This window comes from Colossoma macropomum, unplaced genomic scaffold (assembly GCF_904425465.1).
Source record: "Colossoma macropomum unplaced genomic scaffold, Colossoma_macropomum, whole genome shotgun sequence".
NCBI lineage: Eukaryota > Metazoa > Chordata > Actinopteri > Characiformes > Serrasalmidae > Colossoma > Colossoma macropomum.
In genome coordinates, this window is record NW_023494806.1 from 27,893,362 (window position 1) to 27,918,285 (window position 24,924).

General features: G+C 41.4%; 1 protein-coding gene across 1 annotated transcript; it reads right to left on the bottom strand.

Annotated features, from left to right (window-relative positions):
* Positions 1-1,923: 1,923 nt before the first annotated feature.
* mn1b (meningioma 1b) lies at positions 1,924-23,514 on the bottom strand. The gene is made up of 3 exons (XM_036598261.1): positions 23,154-23,514; positions 18,652-22,200; positions 1,924-3,433 (listed from the first exon to the last, which is right to left on the bottom strand). The coding sequence occupies exons 1-3, from the start codon at positions 23,512-23,514 to the stop codon at positions 3,222-3,224; spliced, it is 4,122 nt and encodes a 1,373-aa protein (XP_036454154.1). The 3' UTR covers positions 1,924-3,221.
* Between the last annotated feature and the right edge of the window lie 1,410 nt (positions 23,515-24,924).

A 24,924-nucleotide genomic window follows, 5' to 3' on the forward strand; every position in this document is an offset into this window, starting at 1 on the left:
TGACCCTGCAAGTGACAGAACAGCCTAAGTAAAGCAAATTCAGCACATATCCTATTGACACAAATGCAGTGCGTAACAAATTCTCTCTCACTCTCACTCACTCTCTTTCACACACACACACACACACACACACACACACACACACACACACACACACACACAAAGCTGTGGCATTCAACTCTCCTTCATTGAAAAGTTCTGTATGTTTAGAAAAGGAGGACTGTGGGCACCAGCAGGGTGGGGGGCAGAGGGGTGGATGGGGCGGGTTGGGGCACAAACTTAAGTCAACATTGTGGTATTTTCCCAAAGATGCTTATCTACTCTAAACAAACATGGCTAAGTATTTATAGGAACGCACCATCCAGATATGGGGGCTGAATTGGGTTTTCCCAATGCAGAAACACAATTATTTAGAATTAGAATATAGAATAAGCAAAAAAAAAGTGCAGTACTACAAGTAATTATGACACCGGGAACTGAACTGAAATTAACTTTGCTGGAGTTATTTTGATCTAAGTATTTTTTGAAACTGCTGCACAGTTTCAAAAAGCCTTAATGTTCAAAAAAACAGTGAAGCCCACACAACTTGTTATAACTGGACCACTTACATAGCCTCACACGTATCCATTTTCCCAACACACTTAATGTAGCCTTTTTAACAAACTGAGGATTTACTTCTCATTATTATCAATGGTTATCAATCTTTGGTACCTTGTAGTGGTGTCAAAGGTAAGTCAATAATGCATTAATGCAATAAACTATTAATGCCACCGATTTTTTTCACTGTTAACACATTTTCCTAGTTCTACCCCTCAAACCATTTGTAGTTCCAGCCTGAAGCCTGCCCGCATACTATGCCATTGCTATGACTCTGCCACTGTAGCCCTCTCATTTTAATACATCTTTTAAACGGTAGCTTTCACTGATGGGTCTCTTAAGTTATTTCCAGCTGTTGCAATGCTGTGGATTTGTCTGTCTTTGTCTTTTTTAAATAGGGTCAAATTAGAGCAAATATGACAAGAGCAATTAATTCCAATTAACTATACAAACTAATGCAATGAATCATGTTTATTTTAATTGTTTGATAGTTCCGGTACCTTGTAAAAAATTCTGAAAAAAAAAAAATGTAGTCAGAATCTACAGTAAAACAAAGTTCTTAAAGAGGATAAGACATTCAGTGAAGTAAAATTCATTTCAATGATTCCATTAGCATAGACATCAGTATGGTTCAGCTTACACTCTTAAAAAGGATGGTTCTTTAAGGGTTCTTTAGTAAAGAAAATGGTTCTATGCAGAACCTAGAACACTCAAAGAACACTTTGCGTGATTAAAGTGTTCTTTGCATTATAAAAGGGTTCTTCAGATTGATGGAGAATGTGCTGTATATGGTTCTACATTGAACATTTTTGAAAAGGGTTCTTCTATTGACACAAGCTTGACATCGTAACAATAGCAGAACACTTTTGGGTTCTATATATAACCATTTTCAAAGAGGTTCTATTAGAACCATCTACAGCACATTCTCCATCAGTCTGAAGAATTCTTTCATAATGAAAAGAACTCTTTAATCATGCACAGGGGTCTTTGAGTGTTCATGGTTCTATATAGAACCATTTTATTTACTAAAGAACCCTTGAAGAACCATCTTTTTTTAAGAGTGTAGGAGAGTTTTATTGATATCTCTTTTTTTAAATCCCTTTATGCCACTTGTAAACAAACTCACAAGGCTGTTGCCAACTCATTGGCCAATTAGCATGCTGCCTCCATACATATACATACACATATAGATCTAACTTGTCCAAACCACTTTATAATATTTCATAAATGTTTCATCCAATATTCTGTTAAGCGTTTAACAAGAAGTATTAAATTGGGTCTAAATGTGTTTGTAAGCAAAAATAAGACATCTCAAAACCGATTTCACCATTAACGTCATATTTATTGTTATTTAGTTACTCAATAAAACATATACATATATATACAATATGCAGGAAAACAGACAACTGCACTTTACATATTATTTTTAAAAAAGAAAATAAAACAAACAACAAAAACTAAGAAAATGACCTCTGCAATTTGCTGCCCTCCATCTACTAGTTCTCAGAGATTCAAAGTCAACTGAAGCATTTTCTTTAAAGATTACAAGATTGCCTAACACACAGCAAAAGTTTCTCCTATTTTACATGTGCAATACCAATACTTTTTTGTTCATTTGTTTTGTTTACCATTTTCCATCTCAAGATGTTACTGTATATTCCCACTTTGTCTGGTACACCAGTATTGAGGCATGTTAACAAGCTCTTAGGATGAGAGGAAGTTATAAACTAGACTGACAAGTGTTAAGAAAATGGAAATTTACTAAAATAACACTGAAAGCACTGAAACACAAGAAAACCCTGAAAGAACTGGAAAAAGAGGGGGCTTAAATGGACGTTCTTTGTGGGTTGGGGTGGGCTGTGTGTTCAGGAGTGTGTGTGTGGGGGGATGGTTGGTAGATGATAGAACATCATTGTGAGCCTTCCCGAAATACCACCTCAATGGACTTTCCCCATTTCTTTCAATTTTTTTTCTTTTCCCAGTAACCCACAGGGCAGCCTCCTGGTCTTCAGGGTCTGCAAGACTACAGTGGCTCAAAGAGGCCAAATTTCAAAGAAGCTCTTGTGCCTCCTGTTGACAATGGGATTACCTGCCCTTTGGGTGGGGAGGTGCACCATGTTTTTTTTTGGCAAACCAGGGAAAAACCCCAGATCAGATTCAGATTCACAACTGTAAAAGAGCTAGAGGAATGACTATTAAGGGATGAAGAAAAGCAAATTAATACTGGTATACCAACACAGCTGGGCACATTGTTTATTTTTCCTTCTCTTCTCTTCCACTTCCCACACAAACAGTTCGTATATTTCCATATTTATTTGTTTTCTACAAATTCAAAGAAAACCAGAAATAAAAGTTCCTGACCAAAAAAACGGAGAAAAGAAGTCTGAGGTTTTCCTGTGGTGAACTCAACTCAGCCACGCTGTCCTGTTCACCGATAGGATACATGTGTGAATGTATGTGTGTATACATGTGTGTATGTGTGTTCATGAATATGATGTCCATGTGCATAACAAGTTCATCTCAGCATGTTATCACAATCCAGATTCGTCCTTCCTTTCTCCACACATAGGCTAGAATACAAAGGTCCAAAGTCCAACCCATCTTCATCCTCGCATATCCAACATTCAAGTCAGCGCTGCTACGAAGGTCCCAAAGCGGTTGGAGATGTCTGAGTGCAGGGAGCGCCAGGATGGGACAGGCCCACCGCGACCCTTAGGGTCTCCCAGCTCGTCTGTGCAGTGGACGGACAGACACTGCAGGTGAGGACCTGCACCCCCAGGCCCTGGAGTCCCCGCTCCACCTCCTCCTCCACTTTTATTCTGAGAGAGATCCACATCTGAAAGGTGATAGAGAGAGAAAGACAGTGTCAGTTTAAAAGAGCTACATTGCATTGCTCTTATGTCAATGGCAAATGTCTAATATTTGAACACACTGTAAATAATGTTTTGGTGTTCAGATGAAAATGTGTGCTTTATGTGGTTATTTGAGTTCAATCAATCAAATATCAGCTCAGGTAAATTCTACCCTTTTTCACTTTTTACAGTGTGTACTCAATATATCCAAATAAATATTTTTTGTGTGTTTCTTAAACGTCGTGAATAGGGGTATAAAAATGCATTGATACATTGTGGCACGTTGAAGGTAGTGAACTGAACTGATTGCAAAATAATAAAATGTATTATATAAAATGTATTATAACAGACAACAAACTACGCATTAATTTTTGTCCAAAATTAAATCTTCAAGGTGTTTTCAAATATAAAAACCACCCCCACCCAAAAAATGGTTTACTGTTTTTATTGTCCATATTACACTACATTTGTTTATTTAGTGCAGCCTACTTTACTCATAGCAAAGTGCCATCAAACTAATTTTTGAGATTTCATGGTGAAGTGAATTGAGTCATTCTGAGGCCAGACATCTCTAAAGTAGCCAACTCTAAAAGCACAGCAGCATTGAATTTCATTAGACCTTTTCTAAGAATGGTTACAGAACATGTAACGTCTCTACTACATCACAATAAAGCAGCAAACGACTTCCTTAAGGGATATTTCCAATTACTTTGGTCAATTAGATCATTTCAGAACCTCAACCCCTTTGACACATTGAGCTGGAAATGGACACGCCATTTGGCTTGACCCTTTAGGGCCTATTCAGAGACACACACATACACACACACACAGCCCCTTCACTGTTGCTCATCTGTGCAAAGCCAGAATGATCTCTGGTCAAGAGGTCACATGGCTCCAGGGAGAGTGAACTTTGAACCTGTTTGACCCAATTTACCAATATAATGACACTGCCCTAGCATCGACTTCTCGTCACTATGGTGTCACAGCACCCAATCATATTGCCTATGTAGCACCTCTCAAGAAATCTATACACAGGTTCATATGTTAAATGTGAGCAAAGGGAAAGAGAGGAAACACAGAAAAATGGACGATGAATCTTCCAAAGAAATCAGGCCACAGTCAGTTTTAGTTTTGTACTGAAGCTGTGAGGTAATGCCAACGATTAATTTCTTTAAAATTAATTACCAACCAGACATATTGTCAAAAAAAAGTCAAACGTGTGATGATTTAGGAATGCAGTTTGTATGATACTCAAAGGTTTGTTTCCATTAACTGTTAGCTACATTAAATAGCTACATTTTATTTTTATTACTAACACTTTATTGAGTGATACTTTGTTCCAAACATATGAGGTCATTTTCAATATTTCTTGTACATCTGTCATCTCTGTCTTCCTGGCTTTCTCTTTCTTTATCTGCCTGACTTTCATATCAACTTAGCTTCTTTTTCTTTGTATCTTGCTCTCATTCTAGTCATTATATATTTCTACTACTTTCTGAAATTTGTTTCTGCCCCTTGATTTTCCTTTCTTGTGCTGCTCACTCTTTCTGTACTTCTGATACCATGGGAAGGCAACAATACAAGGACACACACACACACACACACACACACATACACATACACACACAGTGTGAGAGGCAGGGAGTCTGCTCTTGCCCCCAAGCCTGTCTGGGCCAAGACCACTGGCACGGAAAAGCAGAAAAAGGAGAGATTTGGGGAAAGGTCAAACCCTCCACCACATCTCTCTCTCTCTCTCTCTCTCTCTCTCAATTTCTTTCATTCTCTTTTTTGTTTCTCTTTCTCTCTTCCAGCCATCATCTTTTTCTCTCTTTTTCTTTCTCCCTCTCCAACATTCCTCTCTTTCTCTTTCCATCTTTTTCTCTCCCTTACTCTCTCTCTTTTGTTTTGTTTTTTTTTGTCTCTTCCAACCCTCATCTCTTTCTGTCCCTGTTTCAATCCCGTGCCCCCTTCTCTGTATCTCTCTCTCCCACCTTCATGTCCCTCTAATATGCCTGGGGACTAAAGGGACAAATAAAAGAGTGGAAGAAAGGATGAAGACAGCAAGAGATTGGTGATGGAAGTGGAGGAGGAGAGGGCCAGTGCTAGCCAGGGGGAGAAGACATGTCTGGCCTGACACCTCGTCAACACATGCACGCACACACTCAAGCATGGCCACATATTCTATCCATGTCCCATGCGGTTGTTATACACAGAGACCCCGAAATGCATTGGTACATACAAATACAGGTTTCATATACCATAACAGACAAAAATATCAAAAAAGTTTGAATAGCTTGCTGCTTAAATGACCTGTTCTGCTGCTTAAATTACCTGTTTTATTGATTTTCTAAGTGAAAATAATTTAACTCCACAGGAAACAAACGTACAGCATTTTTCTGTAAATTTTAGTGGACAATTTCTGTTTTAATAGTTTAATGCACAGGTCATTGCACCATAATTTCTTCACAGTCCACATTTTATGTTTCCTTCACTATATTACATTTAGCAAATAAACAGTAATTGTGTAGAAAGTGTGTGAAGAACTGTTTTTTTCTATAGTGGACATGTACTTATTTTTACTTCAAAAAATCAACAAAACACCCCAAATTTTACACATACATATATATATATGACATAAGAAAACCAAGTAAATAAATACACACAAACACCTTCCAAGCTTCATGTGCCTCAGACAATAACACATACAGACACCAAAACACCCCCCAACCCAACAGACACACACACAGACAAACACACTTCTCTGCCTTGTGCCCTGCAGCCTCCTGCCAATAGCCTACGGTAGCCAGGCACAGCAGGCTCCACAGCGGCCTGGATAAGCAGCGAAGCGTTCCCCTGACACACACACATACACGCTTCGCAGCCATCAGGCTGCCTGCTGCCACCCCCAACACACCGCCATCCACACTGCAATCTGACAACAGCGCAGCCCCAAACCACACACACATACACACACACACACACACCACTGCATTCAAGTCACCTGCTGTTAGACCCAAAACACACAGCACCCCAGTGCGCACTTTAACCCTTACAAGCCGAGAGTTATTACTGTTGTATACTATTCACATATGTGTTTAATTACATAGTGCCTTACACAATGAGTTACATTTACATTCAATTTCCATTTTGTATTGACAGATTTGAGTCTGCACTTCTGACTTCCTTCCATTTGTTTGGCTGTCAAAAATGTAAAGGATGTTTTTTTTCTGCAAAACAACACTGTGCACATAACAATAACTTTTCATCAAATTCAAATCAGAATAAAATCTCTCCTCTTCTACTTACAAACACAAATGTTGTATTGATTGAAAGTTGAGAATTTCACGGAATATGCCTGGAGTGAGAATGAGCTGTAAGTGAGAAATAATGCGTATGGAAAAAACAGCCCTGCTTTTGTTATTATGGAGATGACTGCAACTTTCGAGGGTTAAGAATGAGCATGCCTATTCCTCTTTATTGACTGATACTACCAGAGGATAAAACACTTAACAATAATTTCCATTGCTCACTTACAACCCTACTGTTGTGAAATTAACCAAGCGTAAATAGATTTAATATTTTCTTTAGACATTAGGCACCGTTTGCAATCACTATTTGGGTACACCTGTGTTATTTTAAAGTCAGTATCATTGCCAGGAGTTACAATGCATAAATTCTCCAGGTTTTCGCTGGATGCCTCAGAACACACAGAGTGAAAAACGTTTCAGATCTACAAACTGATATGTGATTCACTTATGCATTCTTGAGAATACAATCTTTCCAAAGAAAGAATGGAGAAACTATTTTTCTTGTTCATCTTAAAATGACTCCGTTACAGAACTGATCAAAAGCGAGAAAGCTTATACCATAATTTGGTGCAGAAAAAGGAGAAAAATTAAATTAAAAAATGACAATAAGGACTCAACAATCAGTGAGAGAGCAAAGTGAAAAATTCAGGCATAATTACCATCCATAGCTGCTCCTGACAAGGCTAGTGTGAAATCATGTATCAAACAAGGCTGAATTTCAATTTGCCATGATATGTACCAACCAAAGGTATCGTTACCCATGAAACCCAACTAACTGAAGCATTGCAAATGCACTGTGTTACGCCAGCCGTAATGAAATGAGTTTCGTTTCTACACGCTAGGAATGAGTGTAGATACCACTCAGGGAACAGACATGCTAAATAAATGGATTTTATGTTGATGTTAATAACTGTATTTCTACAGGGCCATGAACAAAACAGTAAAAACAAAAGACTATTGCTGTTCTGCTGAAATACAGATGGCAAAATATCAAATTGGTCTGTGTGTGTGAGAGAAAGCCAGTTTAACCATGCTGTAACACTGTACTGAAGACCAGTGTTTCAGGCTTCACAGTGGCTTTCATGACAACATACATAAACCTATTTAGAAGTTTATAAGCTTATTCCAACAAACATAAGTTGGCTGAAGTGAAATGACATGAAAATGGACAAAAGCAGCCTTTATGTCAAGCGATGTTTATTGGAATATGCCTTTAAAAGGTTTTGTAGGTTTTTTGTCAGCTGTAATGAAGCCTTATGTAGGTGTCATGAAGCATTTTGAATGCTGCTCTTTAGTAGTTTAACCAAATATGCTAACATAAAAGACTTTGTATGTCACACAATGTCACTGCAAAAAAATGTAGCCACTTCACTTTCCCACACCCCACAAGCATTTGCTTCAGCCCCCTTTTTCCAGGTCGCTTCCACTCAACTTCATGGCTGCCTTTAGCAGAAAGGTGGGGAAAAGTGTGATATTTCCTTTGTAATGATGTCTTAAGAGGTTTTATCCATATCTGAAAACAATGCAGCTTAATTCAAATGTTATTCACACTGAAAGGGTAATGCATTTAATGCACTTAACTGAAATATGTACATCATTATTACAAGAATAAGATACAACAATACAATTTTGCCTTTTAGTTTACTTACTTTTGGCAACAACCGTGTTGCTATAATATATTTCATTCTTGTGGAAGTTATGTTTATATTTGGATTAAGTAAATGCATCAGTTTTTACACAATAAAGGTAAAACGTCCTTATCAGGTTTGGGTGACTGTAGATCAGCCACATTAAGAGGTGATTTGGAGTATTTAGGGAACTGAACTAAACTGCTGCTGCCATCTGTTATTTGCTAGTAAGTGTAAAGCACTAGACGTTACCTAGTTAGACCAAATGGAATATTACATCATACTGGAGATCAACTTTAAAATAAATACATTAGCACTGTTTGTGATAACACAGCACTAGTGTTGCATTAGCAGAAAATTACATGAGGGAAAAAACCTTATTTACACCTTATTAAACAGGCGTCTTCACCAGAGTCTTGTTAGAGAATGTGAGAGAGAGAGAGAAAAGAGAGAGAGAGCATGGGGCGAACGAGTTCAGGCAGGCATGACAACCTCCTTCTCCTCCTCCTTCCCTTGCCCTCTGGCCCCATCCCTCCATCCCTCCCTCCCTCCCCCCATCCCTCCATCCCTCCCCCCCTCTCTCCCTCCCTCCCTCCCTCCCTCTCTCCATCCCTCCCTCTCTCCATCCCTCCCTCCTTCCCTCTCTCCCTCCATCCCTCCCACACTGGTTTACAAGACTCACACACACTCCGAAAGCTAATACACACATCAGCAAGCGAGGCGAGTGATTTAGTGCAGTGAGACATAAATCTACAACACGTCCAGACCCTGCCCAACACACGGCCTGAGGAGATGACATAACTGTCCCCTTCTCCTGCTCCCTGACCCCTGCGTGCTTTTTGTTTTGAATCACTTATTTTTCCCTCCACTTTTGAATACGACTTGGTCAAACCTATTCTGTTTCAGAGATAAATTAGTTAACAAATTGGCTATTTACTCCTGCGTGTGAATTATCGGCACATGACGCACCCAGACGCTCTTTAATAGCTGTGGGAATTTTCAGGATTAGGAGCATATGGTTGAGACGAATAGGATGGAAGAGAGTGGGAAAAAAGAGGGGGAAATGTTTGCACTGGTTGGTAATCCTATAATCCAGATTTGAGATCACACTTGAAATGTACGACATACGCTTTGGATAACTGCTCTGCTAATTTCACATGTATTTTGACCTTCAAAGCCTTTTAGTTTACAGACAGTTACAGCTGGCAGCTGCTTTTCCAATTATAATGTGGTGCTAGCAGCTCACACTAAAATTCTACAATACATATCAATGCATAATACATAACAGAATCAATGTAAACTTTAATGTAATGAATCAATGTCGTCAATGCCATATTAACACCATTTATATTGTATGAACCTTTCATGACCAACAGATCAAGAAATGGCCCTAAATTATTTGGAATTAAATCTTGCATAAACGTACATTAAAGTTTAGTATGTTTTTTTTTAATTTATTTCTTCTAAAGTTACCATTTCAGAGACACAAGCATGTGTTCCCAGAGCGATGATAAAGTTCAGCAATTGAGCAAAATCAAACTGGAGAAATTTTGCAGAAACGTAAGCGGCAGAGGTTACAGAGATGCTGTAAATAAAGCCCACCAAACACTGTTCAAGGTGAATCTACGCTCTTCCATGTGCTCCCTCTGTTCCATGAGCTAATGTCATAACTCATTTGTCATTTCTCCTCCTGATATGAGTTACAGCTGCTTGACGACTACCTGCGTGCCAAATAACAAAACTGTCTATCATCACCTCCAAACAAACACACACACATCTACACGCAAACGTGAGACCAATTATAAACACCCGTACATTGCAAACATGGCAGAGGAGTTACTAAAGTGATATTAACATTAAACAAGGTACACTACAACTAATACAAGACTGCAGTTCGAGATTCAGATCATATATAAATCAGAGAGACATGAGTACTGACGGTGTAAATTTGTGTCATACACCTGAGGGTTTTAACAGCAGAGGAAGACAAAGAAGAAATTTATCTGTCAGTATTTATATTGTTTTTAAAGGCTTCTTTGTTTCTTTATCCAACAAAATATTCTGGAATTTTTAAAAGACTTCACATGGTTTATTATTGTTTAGATAAGCCCATTTTAGTTGTTAAGCCCTTTCTTAAAAGTAGTTTACTTGATTGCTAATATAATACTGACAAAGAAATTTCTTCTTTGTCTTCCCTTGCTGTAAAAACACTCATGTTTATGACTCAATGCACTGTTGTTCACAGCTGTTGTCCATATATTATATATATATATATATATATATATAAATATATATATATATATATATATATATATATATATATATATATATATATATATATATATACACATCAGCAAGAGAATTTAATCAGCAAGAGAATTTAAAATATGCATTATCATCAGACAAACTGCTGATTCAGTAAAAAGTTAAATTTAAATCTTTTTTTTAAAACAAGTAATAACGCCAGGCTTATTTTGCAGCACATCTTGCCAAGGACATTTAACTGAGCCTACTTAACACTTGTTAGGGCAGGTCTGATACCATCTCTAAGAAAACAAACATTAGAGACAGAGAAAGAAGCTAGAATGATTATCTGTTTGGAATAACATTGGTCTTGCACAGGCAGTAATACTAAGTTAAGCTCATAATAATACTGAGCTGAGTTGAAACGTGTTAGCCATTCTGTTTCTTGGACTTGCTACAATATGTGTATAGTACTAATACTCACATCCAGAAAAGCTTAGTTAAGTCAACATGTAGTTATCTTATGGATACTGTGTGTGTATACACACAAAAGATCGCTGCTGTCAGCTCTATCCTCTTCGGCTGCCCACTGTCAGGAGAAGAAAAAGCAAAGCAGTAGCACATTTGTGACAGACACAGCCCTACTTTGCCCACATCGTCCACACTGACCATGCAAGACCTTTACAGTACGCTTCTCATTATCCTACTAATACGACAGAACTACAACTTACTGATACTACCAAATAAACTGTATTTAAACTGTTTGAGCTGGTATGCATTTTGCGTAGTCATTCCTAAACCCCCTTTACTTGTAGGGGCCCACATATAGGCCCCTACAGGCTTTGTTTGAAGGCCCTAGAAGTGTAACAGTAGCATGTAATGTATCGTATTGTTCAATATAAGCCAGTCAATTCAGTACGCACAGGCATTAAACAATACATTCAACAGACTGCAAATGAAGTACTTTAATAATGATTATATTGCATAAAGTATAATAAAAATTAAACAAGCAAGCCACAATGAGGGCATATTGCTTCCTATTTACCTCAAAATCAAGAGCAGGGACAAAAAGCACTGAACTGCTATACCTCTAGCAGGGTCACACTTTAATTTCTCACCTTTATAACTACATAAATTTACATATTAGTTTCACAGTATGCACAGAATAATTGATAGCAGTTATTGAATAAAATATCTTATGATTTATAACCAAATAATAGGGCTGCAGGATGGTCTATACTACTTAAAATCCTTAAAAACACAACCAGACTTTACCTTCTTCTCTGTCAGTTGGGATGGATAACACTGAGGCATTACCGCCAAGAAAAGTACTTGTGTTAATTGCTACGACTACAATTATGACCGCTACCTTTGTGTATGAATGTGTGTATGTGTGTGTGAACACACACTTCGGAAGTCAATACAGAACACCTCGCAATGACGGATTGAGAACGTGGCTTGCCCGGAGCTGTTTTCTTTTTTCACTGCAAATGTCAATCACGCCATCGTTTTTGGCCGTTAAGAAAAGAACGAGAGACACAAAGAGAGAAAGGCAGGGGAAATGAAAATTACTCATGTGTTTTGCAAGTTGTCGCCAGCGCCAAATGTCAATAGCATGAATGTGCTGGTAATAGATTAGCAAGAGAGAGAGAGGGGGAGTGAAGGGAGAGAGAGAGAGGAGAGAGAGAAAGAGGTGAGAGAAATAGACAGAGAGCAAAGAAAGAAAGAAAGAAAGAAAGAAAGAAAGAAAGAAGCTTCAAGATTAATAACTGAATAATACACTTTCAGTTTTAGTGGTTAGTGTAATGTTTAGTAGTCAGCGTAAAGAAAGAAAGAAAGAAGCCTGGAGAAGAAGCAAAACAAAGTAAAAGAACAGATTTGGCAAACATGAAAGAAAGACAAAGAAAGAGGGAGAAATGTTCTTTTTCTGAAAAAACTAGAAGAACCAGAGGCAAGGTCATGTAAGGTGACCTGTCAATACAGGCTGTGGATTTATTAAATCATACCCTAATTAGGCTGCCAGAGTTTGTCACACATACACTCACATACACACACACACACACACACACTTTATTTGCCAAATGCATGGTACAACATACTGAACGCTAAAATAACAACCCATAATGGTCTGCCTTTAACTTTTTAACTCCACAGCATCTGTGCTAGCCTGAACAGGATTGTGTAGTAAACTGGTTAAAGACCAGTATTCCCTCTCTCTGCTCCATTACAATCCATCAGCTACAATAAAACTGAACCACATCTCAATTGAGTGGATAGAAGCCTGAGGTGCTTAAAGACATTCAGCTCCAGTTAAATGCTCAATGCAAAGAGAGTCAAGGGAACCACCAGGCACGCACACGAAAAATGACGGAGAACAAAAGAGTGATAGAAGGAAGAGAGAAAAACAGCACCCAAAAAGAGAAATGACTAGTAAGATGAGAAGCGCTTGGGGATCTGCAGTGCTTTGGCACCAAATATTTTTTTTAAGGGGGGATAGAGGACAGAAAAAAAATCAGCTGAATCATTTCCTAGGGCGGTTCATTGAGTGTTATCAAGAGAGCACATGTCCCTACACACAAACTGTCAGGTCAGACGGGACACAGAGACAGAGGAGAAGTAGTAGCATGTAAGAGAGAGTGAGAGAGAGTCTGAATAAGAGAGAGAGAGACAGAAATAGATGGAGTACAGAAAGAAAGCAAGAAAGAAAGACGCATTGTCTTCGCCACAAATTATCTTTCACCACATCTCCAATCTTCCACCAGACGCTTCTATCAGTTCAGCCTCTTGATGAGCCACAGCTAAGAATAGAAATGGGTTTTTCACCTCATTTATGCAATTTAGAGCTCCGCATATAGCGGGGTCCAAAGGTCTGAGATCACACACTGAAAATCTGGGATTTTTTTTATTTAAACCCACAAATAAACAACAGAAAGTTTTAGAATTTTGAAAAAATTTAAGCAAAAAAAAAGTCATTAGAAATTTAAAATTTAGGCAAATTTGTGACACTGAACATGTTCAAGACATTGTACAAAAAGGTCAGTTATTTGGTGCACGTGCTCAGGTGATTCTTAGATGGATTTGATCTGCTCATCAGAGGCTTTTGCACAAACCTGGCAAATCCATGCCAGCTGGAGTGTCATTAAAGCAAAAGCAGGACATACCAAATACTAAGAAAATCTAAAGATGTTACATTTAACTTAAATTGTTATGCTGATGATGTAACGTGTATTAATTTGTGTCAAATTAAAAAAAAGAATGCAAAACAGAAGCATCTTCACAAGTGGTCTTAGACTTTTGGACCCTACTGCACACGTTTTAAAAAACAACGTTTCTAAATGGTGCTTGGCTCTTGGAGAGATCTGTCTCTGGTTTAAAACCTTTACATTATTTTGAGGTTCTTTAAACGTTAAAAGGTTCTTCTCACGAGCATAATAATTCTACCTGCTGAAAAGTTATTTAGGGAACCAAAAGTGGTTCTAGTATGTGTGAGGGCTAAGAGACTCAAGCTCTGCAATACAATATAGGAAAAACTGAACAATCCTAAATAAACAACTGGTCACTTCTACGACTCAGCCAACTCCACAAAAGCCAAGAGTATGTGACCTTCACCAGAGAGGCACTGTCGAGTGTTTCCATTCTTCCTACACACCTCACACCACCGCTTCTTAATTAGATGATGAGTAAAATCTGCTGTTAGAGCAGGGAAATATGGGTGCGAGTGTGATGGAATCCATGGACCCCCACTGTACACCCCACTGGCAAACTGATCATTATCTCTACGCCGCTTCATGGGGAGTTTAATAAGTGTACTATCAAAGTGTTGGATGTTGAGTGTTGGGTCTGATTAGTCTTAGTGAAATCTCTAACTAATAAATGCACCATGTTGTGAAATATTTGAAAGCTTTTTCTTTGCAGTTTTTCCCCTCTCAATTTCACTTACACACAAAAACAAATGTGATCAACTAAATAGCTTTTTTCTACCACAGAGAGATCCACCAGGGTGAGGTGGATCAGTCTTCATGGCTTGTTGTATGCCAACACTGGCAAAAGTGCACAACGACGGCCCAAAATAATCCACAGCAGGACTGTTAAATCGTTAAAAGCGTTCTTTCACTACAGCACTTATGAGGTGTCTATAACGACATCAATTAGAGCCCTCAAATAGGCCTCTAACCCCAATAAACTTGCCTCTAGCTGGGCGTATGTGTGTGTGTGTGGAAATCTTCTGTACAGCTTGCCCTGAAAAATGTTTTTATTTAAATGATGTCAAAACTCAAAATACTGACCAAAAAAGGGAAATGTTACTGTTTTTTCCCTCCTTAAATCTGTTAATATATTCTTTATTGTAACTGCGTTTTGCACATTCAAAGTATTTCTGTTTGCATTTTTTATCCAACTAAAAACTCAGACAACATTACCAACAATCTTCATAACATTCTGAGAAATTAACAGTGTAATTATCATGTCTATAATAATATTTTGATAATTTCCTCCGTATGTCAAAACATGTCTGGATGTGGTTGGTTCTGACAGAGATATAAAAGAATTTTGTAGACATGGAGAATAACTATGAAAGCTTTCACCAAAACAGTTGATTACAAGAGACTGGCGCTAATTGTTTCATAAAGAAAAACATAAAAAGTCCTCATAAAGTGCACCACGCAGTGGAACAGGAGTGCAGAGCGCGAGAGAGAGAGTCTGAGAGAGTTTGTGTGTGTGAGAGGGGGATATTCACCTGGGATGTTTTAAGTTACATCTTACTTAACTCTTCCCTGCCCTGAGCTCTATTGGCTGTGTAAACAAACACACGTTCTGCAAACATATGTTTGTGTGTGTGAGTTTGTCGCCAGCCCCATTTACTTCGCAAATACTACAAACATTTAAGTGTAAACATTTAACGCTGAATAAAACTACAGATTTACTCTCAGCTTTGCTCTTCAGTGCTGAATCTTAAAGACTGTGCCAGGCTTAGGATATTGAAAATGTGATACTCATGTGTAATAAAATGTAAATACTAATATATATAGCCTATGTTTGTTATATGGATTGTTAATTAAAGACTGTGTTTATAGCCTTTGTGGCCTAAATAATATCATTTTTGAAGAGCTTGCCCAACACTTCCCTACCATAGCGCAATTCATTACACAGCATTGTATTAAAATCTACAGCATGCAGAAAGGCCAGCTGTTTAATGAAGGAGGGTTTAGTGGTGAGTACATCCATAATCCAAAAATGGCCCTTATAAAATTTGATAGGCATCTCTACTGTAGCAACCACATGCTGACAGAATGCAAATGAAGTCAGCGTAACTAAAGGTTAATATATAAGACATTTTTAAATCTTTATGTAAGTCTTTAATCTTTGTCCATATCCATGTTTTAATAAAGGTGTTTGAATAATAAAATTAATTAAAATAATTAAAAGTGGATATTTACTCTTTGAAACTGATTCTGTCCACCACCTCCAACTTAAATGTTCATGTGTCCATTGGCAGCGGTCTAACTTTTATTTATTTTTTGAATAAGTGATTGTACCATTTGCTGTGAATGAGCTCTGTTTAGGAGCTTCAGTAGCCAGCCCCCCACCCCCCCCACCACCGCCTCCCTTGCGCGCCGTGCATCCAGTGCCATTTCACAAAGCCACCAACACCTCGCTACTCTCCTCATCCTCGCTGTCTGCGCCACTCAAATGAAAAAGTGTCAAGGCTTGTGATTTGTGCTAACTAGCTATCGATCGCCCTTTTGCAGCTCTGGAGGCTGAGGGTGGGGGGTGGAAAAGGAGAGAGGCTAAAAAGTACAGTTTAGTGTTTGATTTACATGTGGCGCAGACAGACGCGAAACAAAGGGCTATACGGCTATATGGCGTACACTCGTTCTGCAGGCCATTATATATATGAAGAGGTGGAGGGTCTAATTGGGCTCAGTTAAACACTGAGCTCTCTCACTGAGCTTCCCTAACCCGAGACAGACCCCCTCATCTTCCCCTCAACCCTCTCTCACACCTCCCCCCTCAACCGACCCCTCAACTCCCCCCTAATGCACCCCCCCATCAATTCCCTCTTAACCCACCCCTCCCACCTCCCACCCACCCCTGTGGCTGAACAAAGGCGCGGGGAAACGGGTTCAGTCCCGCTTCACTCCTGCACACCAGCTCCTCTCTCACACGGTGGATAAGCTGAAGGAGCAGCGAGGGGCGAATTTAATGCACAATACGTGGAACATCACTGAATTGCAGCCTATATTTTAAAAAAATACGTTAAAAAAGAACAAATTACAAAAGCATTAGAAAAATCGCATTTTAAATTCACAGAAATTATAAAAATGTAGACGTCACTGCCGTCACTGATCATCAGTTTTACTAACCTAATTAAATTTAAGAGGTTTACAGCTTGGAAACATCACCAATAATAGTTGTAATAACTGTAATAAATACTTCTTGTTGTTGAAATTGTTAATATTATCAATAACGTTCACAGTTATATTATTATCATTATTATTAATAATAATAACAATAATAATAATAATAATAATAATAATAATAATAACATACGTTCACCATTTACATTCTGTCTCATAATTCTGTTTTAGTTGTTTTACTCTGTAGGCCGCTGGGAATGCAACTAATGCGGCCTTTAATAAAACCGATTTCAAATCATTTTGTCCCATTTCAGCATAACCCACGGATTTAAAGGCAGTTTTGCTGGCACTAAAAAGTTTGGATTAAAGTTAAATATCTAAACACTAAACATTACTCTGAAATTCTAAACACTAAATGTCATTTTGTGAATAGCGCAGTGACAGCTCAAAGTTTGACGTTTCTTTTTTCAATGCATAAATGAAAAAAAAAGATTAATAAAGATCTAGGCCCATGTTTAGTGTAAATCCTGAAAAAGTTCTTGAAAAAAAGCACAACGTTTATTATTATTATTATTATTATTATTATTATTATTATTATGGTCTATCACTATTGTATTCGCTTTATTATGTTTTCACGCGTTCACAACACGCAGCCTCCCACGTTTTTTGTTTTAAATGCTCCATCTAAACACATTTCAGATTCTTCAATAAGATTATCCACTGATAACATTTAAAACAAACAGACAGAGAAAAGGGAAGTCCTGCGGCCGAAACGCATCTCTTCAAATCGCAATTAATCTTCCCTGCGTCGTTGTTCTGAGTGAAAACCGAGATAAAGAACCACAGGAAATGTTTACTTCGCTCCGGTTGTTCTTTTGAAGCCTTTTCTCTCGCGGTTTCATGCGGACTTAAACCCATAAAATAGACAAAATCCTTAGATAAATGTTCGGCTCGTGTGAGCCTTGTGAGGCGTTCAGAGCTGCTCGCTCGTAAATGACACGCTTTTTCAAACCTGAAACTCGCTTTTTTACTTACGGCCTTTGAGAGGAGCTCCGTTATAAACGCACCATTCACTTGAAGCGCCTGATTAAGATTTTCTGACTAATTTGAATCGCTTCTTCTTTTTAAACTATATTTAAAATATTAAAGGTATGGACTGTTACTATATGCTATGAACCATAGAGCTCCTAAAACGATATTCATCCGTATTTTCTTCAGATTACAGGAAAGACCTGCGACAGACTACTTTTTTAGTTGAATTCCACTAAACACATCCAGTCAGCATCTGAAATGCACAAGGTGCCAATAATCGATTCGCACGCGCCGTATTTTAAAGCCACCTTCTACAATATCTGGTCTGTCTGAAACCACAGGAAGGGAGAAATATAACACTCAACACTTCATACTGTCTGTGGCCTCGTTTGCTCGCTCAAGGCTAGGAAGGTGCATGCTGTGCGCGAGTGTGAAACAGACAAAGTGTGTCACAAAGCAATATATTAATGTATAGGTTTTGTGGGTCGAGCTCTGATGCAAAAAATAATATAATGAATGTAAATAAATGCAATTAAATTCACACTATTATGGAGTAAGTAAACTAAACAAATTACTCCAATTTCACACAATTTTTAGCTCTGTTATACTGCAAAAGCAAAGCAGTAATATTTACCTTCTTTAATGGGGCCTTGTCCCTTAGTCTTTTCCCATGCAGTAAGTGACTTTTCCTCTTCTGAATTTTCAAGCAGGCTCTTGTCGCTGGGCACATACCAGGTGGCATGCTGCTCTGCCATGAGTGTGTCCAGGTCAATAGTGCCCACAGAGCCTTTTCCAGCATCCGGACTGCAGCTGGCGAGCTCTCCATCTCCACTCTGTCCATTGCAGTCACTGCCTTTCTTGCCATTTTTTATGGCTAAAGGCTGGTCCTCTGAGATGCTGAACTGCTGCCGCTGAAGCTGGATCTGTGCCTGCAATATCTCCAGTGGGTGGATCTCATCCTGGCCAGAAGTGCTGGAGGGCGTGCGGACCTGCTCCATGCCCGGCGTACCTGGGTGGCCTACTGCTCCGTAGCCCTCTGATGTTGAGGTAGTGTGGTTGGCAAGGCCGATGCCTTGTCCTTTCTGCCCACCCATCAACCCATTGTCCACCCTCTGCAACTTAGGCGAGCCACCCAACAGAGGGCTGCGGCTGGCCTTTGCTGAGGTCGGTGCATCAGAACTGGATGAAACCTCATCCTCATTGCCAAAGTGGGGACCTATGTCATCTGGGAAGTCAACACGAGGTGAGCAGTCGGCAGACTTGGATACACTCTGGATGCCACTGTCCAGGGATGACATCAGGTCAGCTTGATCGCCCAACATTAGGTCGCCCCCCTTCCCCCAGGAGGGCGAAGTGAGGGGTTTTTCATGAGGCATTCCTCCACCCCTCTCACCAGTGCCAGCTGTTGGTGTGACCTGCTGGCCAGGGCTCACAACAGGGTTGCCATTGTCGGAGGGGAAGAAAATCCCAGGGCTCACATGGCCGCTGTCCCTCTTCCTCCTCCCTCTCCCTCTCCCACTCCCTGTTGCTGCTTTCCCCTCACTGCATGGGGTAGCGTCCATGTTGTAACTTGGGGAGAGGGCGCTGGCTTCCCCCTGCACTGTCTGGTTTGTACCTGTCGGCTTAGTGTTGCTACTGCCAGCACCAGGCATCTGGGTGCTTTGGGGGGTGGCTCCGCCTGGGAAAAATTCTGGCCCAGCACTACCAGTTCCATTGGCTGTGCTGTTATTCACATCCTGCTCTGTTTGACTCAGCTTTCGTTTTCCCTCTCCCTGGCTCTTTTTGTTGAATGTCACATTGAGGTTAGGGGCCCCCAGGCTGGCGATCATGTTCTGGCAGGCAGTAGAGAGAGCCGCCAGGCAGCTCTGTCCGAAAACACTGTCCTTGCTACTTGTTTTGTTAAAATTCCCCAAGGAGAGAGACCCCAGTTTGCTGACTGAGGAGCGCTGGCCAGCTGGAAACTCTGATTGGGAGGTATAACTCCCTGGAGATGTGCTCACCCCCTGGGCATTATTGTGTGGTCCCCCCTGCCGACTGGAACCCCCAAAAGGAAAGGAGGGCTGAGCACCCATAGGTGGCCCTGAAAAGTCATTTGGACGCCTTTCTGATTGTGTGTTGGGTAGCCCTACACCTGCCCCAGGTGACTGCATCTGTGCTAGGTTCCCCATGCTGCTACCAAATTGAGGGTGTATGCTGGGTGAGTGTAAGGGCTGCACATGGCCCTCTCCAGGTATTCTCATTGGATCTGGCATGCCTAGGCCATTTACACCTTGTCTAAACATCATGGCAGCACCATTTTGCTGCATATCATGAGTGCCTGCCTCACCACCTGGGCCACCCATGCGGCGCCCGAGCATCTCCCCAGGTGGGTGTGGCCCAGGAAACCAGCCACTATCAGGAACCATGTGTGGATTCTGCCCATCAAAGTTCACCATCCTCCCGCCACCATCTCTCTCAAAGCCAGGCTGAGGCAGGCCCCCCACAGGGCCTCCATGAACCATAGGACCCTGAGGGACATCTCCGTGGTGACCAAGCTGCTGCAAGTTGGGCTGTCTCATTCTCTGCTGCTGACTTCGAGAGGCCATCTGCTTGATCATCATGGCAGCATTCTGCCTCTGCTGCAATGACTGCTGCTCAGGCCCTGGATGTTGTAGTGGTGGGCCTGGTGGGAAACTGTCAGACACAGGGGGAGTGAACTCTCCAGGCAGGCCCGGGTACGCTGAGGGAGAGATGTGGTTCTCCATGCCAGGTGGGTTGTGCATGCCGCTGTTCCAAGAGCCACAGCTCTCCCCTCCATGGGCATTAGGGAAATCAAACCTAGGCCTTTTGGCCACATTCAAATAAGGAGAGTCAAAGTGCTGCAGCCTCTGACTGGGAGGCTGCTGGGGAGGGGGAGGCTGCTGTTGCATATTGAATATGGGGTCCCCATAGGGATGCATCCCTCTGTTCTCTAGTCTGTGAATTGGGTATTCAAACTGGTTATGCTGGCCAGGCATCATGACGCCGCCCTCCTGCATGCTGGCATTGGTGGAGCCAGCCTCAGGCTGTGGGGGCCGTGGGTGGGAAGGTGGACAGGAGTTTTGTCGGCCCATCAACCCTGTCTGCTGCTGCTGCATGAGGGGATGCCTGGCACCAGGCTCCATCCCCACTGGTATTTTGCGCCCACCCCCGAATCGATCAAAGAACACACTGTGCTGGGATGGGGGCTGCTGCTGCTGAGGAGGGGCCTGGGAGTGTCCTTTAGAGATGCCCTGCATTCCTGAAGCCCGGGATAGGGCTGGGTTTCCAGGAAAACTGGCCCCTGGCACCTGTCTCCCTCCCCCAAAATGGGGGAGTTGAGAATCTGGATCAGAGGGTGAAAACACAGATACATCAAAATGTCCAGAGGGTGGCTCATTGGGAAAGTTGTAGTCCAAACCCTCAACACTGCCTTGTGGGGGTATGCGTCTGGACTCCAGGTTATGACTTTCTGATGATGACGAGGAAGAGGAAGGAAGACCATGGAAGGAGGCAGCCCGGTTTGGTGACTGGTCGAGGGGCAGGCAAGGGGCAGGGACAGGATGGTTTCCACTGGAGGGTCCATGGTGCTGAAAGTCTGGCATTGAGCCTGGCCTCTGTTGTTGCTGCTGTGGCTGCTGCTGAGAGAATCCATCCCCCGACTGGCCCTCAGAGAGTGGGTCAAAGCCCTCTGTGAATCCCTGCTGAGGCCCCATACTGCCCCCATAACCCATTATCCTACCCCCGTGTAAGCAGGAGGATCCAGGCCCAGGGTCTGCAAAGTTTCCCCCAAAGTGTGGATGATGTTGGTGTGGATGAGCCTGATGGCCATGGGGATGATTATGAGGTTGTTGGTTGTTAAAAAACCCATGCATGGGTGCCTGCTGTTGCTGCGGTTGCTGCTGAAGTGCTCCCGCATGCATGTCCGAGTGGCCCCGCGGATGGAAGCCTCCGTACTGCTCTCCTCCATTCATGTTCATATTGAGCGCAAGCATAGCAGGCTCGTTTAGAGGGCCCATACCAGGCTCAACCGTCCCTGGCGGGCCTCCGGAGTGGAAACCTGGGCTCTTGTAATGAGAGCTCATGCTTACTTTTGGCTGGCTTAAGTTTTTTTCAGCGTGGCCGGCGTTTCTGCAATTAATCTGGGGACCGAACTGTTCCAGCCCGAAACATACTTCCCGCGATCAATCCCGCATGACAGCCAGCTTGCCTGGCCGCACGGCAGCGCCTGCCGCCTCCCTTAGTTGCACGTCTTCAGCCGAGCCCACACACAATAAACAGGGCGAAAATTATACACAAAAATATGCAAAAATGTAATACATAAACAAAATATTAAAAGTCTGTGACTAAGAGCTAAAATAATTGAATATCCATTTTGGTGAGAGAACGTGAAACTCACCGATAAAGTTCACCCAGTTTTAAAACATAAACTTCTCCATGTTTTGCTTCAGTTTTTTTTCTCAAAAAAAAAAAAATATTCGCTTTAAAATGCAAGACAGTTAAAGCTTTCTTTGCAATAACCTGTGAAAGCCTACATGCGCATCCGGACCTGTGGGACGAAAAAAAATCTGGGGTTTGGAGATATAAAAAGTACTCCCTTTATGCAAAAAAGTTCACAACGGCTGTAAACGTGTCTGCAAAACTGATGACACTCGCGCACGGAGTAAAATACAGCATACGCTCCGGGGGATCATTCCGCCTCCAAAAAACATAATTCCAATTTGCTGTCAAATGTCCAGAGAGCAAGTACTCTTAATACTGGGACTCAAAATCCTCATCAGATGCGCATGGCGAGGACGTCCATCTTTTCTACAGTCTGCTCTGAAGAGTTCGGCTACAGAAAGCCATTCCTGTCGGAGGGTGTAAGGCGCTGGTGCAGATCTTTTTTGCCGGTGTCTTTCAGACTGAAGGCTGGGCAAAAGAGCGCCTCGCGTGGGTTTCAGCAGGCGACGAAACCGCAAACACTCCGGTCTCCACGTGTGTGTAACGGAGTAAAGCCGAAGAGCCCGTCTCATACACACACACTCTAGCCGAACTCCACAAACACAGTGCTGCTCGGAAACGCGCTCCCGCCGCTGCTGCTCATGTTCCGTGCGAACGCGCCGCTTGCGTTGAATTTCTATTACTGAGCGCTCACACGTGCGCGCGCGCGCTCCGGCTGATTTCTCTTCTCAGTCGCTCGTCCAACAGCAGGCTCGAGTGCGCTCCGTTCAGGCTCGCGCTTCACATGCTGCTGCTGCGTGGCGCTGAGGCTGTGCGCGCGATGGCTGCGTTTCACACCGCCAGCAACAAGTTTTGCATTTCTGCGAGCTGCTCCGCCGGAGAGACAGGCCAATGGGAGGCTGGGGGGAGCTACGGCGGCGGGGGAGGGACAGAAGCTCTTAAGGTGGCGGGGCGGCGGGCTGCAGGCAGCGTGTGCTGGAATTCCCACAAAGATTGGGCTTAAGAGAAAAAGGGTTTTGTTGTTGTTGACCGTGGATCCACATGAATTATAAACCATATCAGGTGTGATTCATGCTCTGTTGTAAAATTCTTATTCGCGATACAGTAAACTAGGCGTTTCTCTGTGGCAAAGGAGCGATTTTTTGTATGTATATATGACAGTGCTGCGTGTAAAACTGAATGTCTGTTTTTAAAAAAGAGACGCGTTTGCTATAAAAGTTCTTTAGTGCTAGAGTCGTTTCTGCAATGCCGGCCCCTCTGTGTGAAACTGTTTCACAAAGGCTTTGGTTAAACAAATGCACCCATAATCACCGCCCGGAGTTTGTATTGTTAACACACTTCAAACAACGAATTAACATTTCCATTCACATTAATTGATCTATTACCATAATTCTGTTTACCTTATAAATTAATCCAATTTAATGTATTGACAGTCAGTGCTTGCTCTGTTGAAGCCAAAAGGACAATGGGAAGGCTGCTCTTTTGTTTTTTTTCGTGTTCTGGTCACATTAAAGGGAATTTTTATCTGCGTATGAATTAAGCAGGCATCGCTATTCTGTATCGCTGCCAGGGATAGCTGTGGTTCTGTCAACATGGTGTGAAGAGATAAGTCAATGGATACTAATAGATCTATGCGAGCTTTGCTGATAACAGTTGGGATATACGTGCAGGCTGCACGTATATCCATATTTCTTGTGTGACATGGCAATGAGTGCCACTATATTTTATCGTGAGAAGTTAACGAAGGTGAAGACCACAAGAACAAACCGAGTCACCAGTACTGCATGTTCATTAACCAGCAGTATAGTAACTCTAGCAGGCTTCAGTGAAGTCAAAGCAAATTTTGCATTGCTGCTCTCTCTCTCTTTACTCGCTGGCTTGTTTTCGGAGAGAGAGAGAGAGAGTGAGAGAGAGAGAGAGAGAGAGAGAGAGAGAAGAGAGAGAGAGAGAGAGAGAGAGAGAGAGAGAGAGAGAGAGAGAGAGAGAGAGAGAGAGAGAGAAAGAAAGAAAGAAAGAAAGAAAGAAAGAAAGAAATCTCGTAAATGTATTACTTCATAAAAACAGTCTAACCTCTTTAGTCACTTTTGTTAACGTATATTTTATTAACACGCCTACAGCCTAAATAAACGATTTCCAAGACATTTAATAAGTCTAAAAGAACCGGTAAATATATTTAAATGTGTTTTATTTGATGGTTTTTATCTGTCTTTAAATGCACAAATCATGAATTGTTAACACACAAGCCTACCAATGCAGCTCAACAATATTATGCTTTTTGCGCCAGGCAGTAAGAAACTGAGTGAGAAATGGTTATACTAATAATAAAACATCTCCTGTGTTCTGCTTTGTTTCCCGTCGGCAGCATGAGTCTGTAGCACAGCTAAACTGCCTTGCAGTGCAGGTGATTTTCTAAAGAGCTCACTCTCACCAAATAGGCTAAACTAAGTCTTACGGCTCATTTACAAAT

Excerpts from the sequence above, each read along its gene's own strand:
- mn1b (XM_036598261.1), bottom strand. The coding sequence starts at position 23,514 with ATGGTTTATAATTCATGTGGATCCACGGTCAACAACAACAAAACCCTT. Across the intron at positions 22,201-23,153 it reads GCCGGAGCGCGCGCGCGCAC|GATCGCGGGAAGTATGTTTC; the intron begins GTGTGAGCGCTC and ends TCATGCGGGATT. Across the intron at positions 3,434-18,651 it reads ACAAGGCCCCATTAAAGAAG|ATGTGGATCTCTCTCAGAAT; the intron begins GTAAATATTACT and ends ATCACCTTTCAG.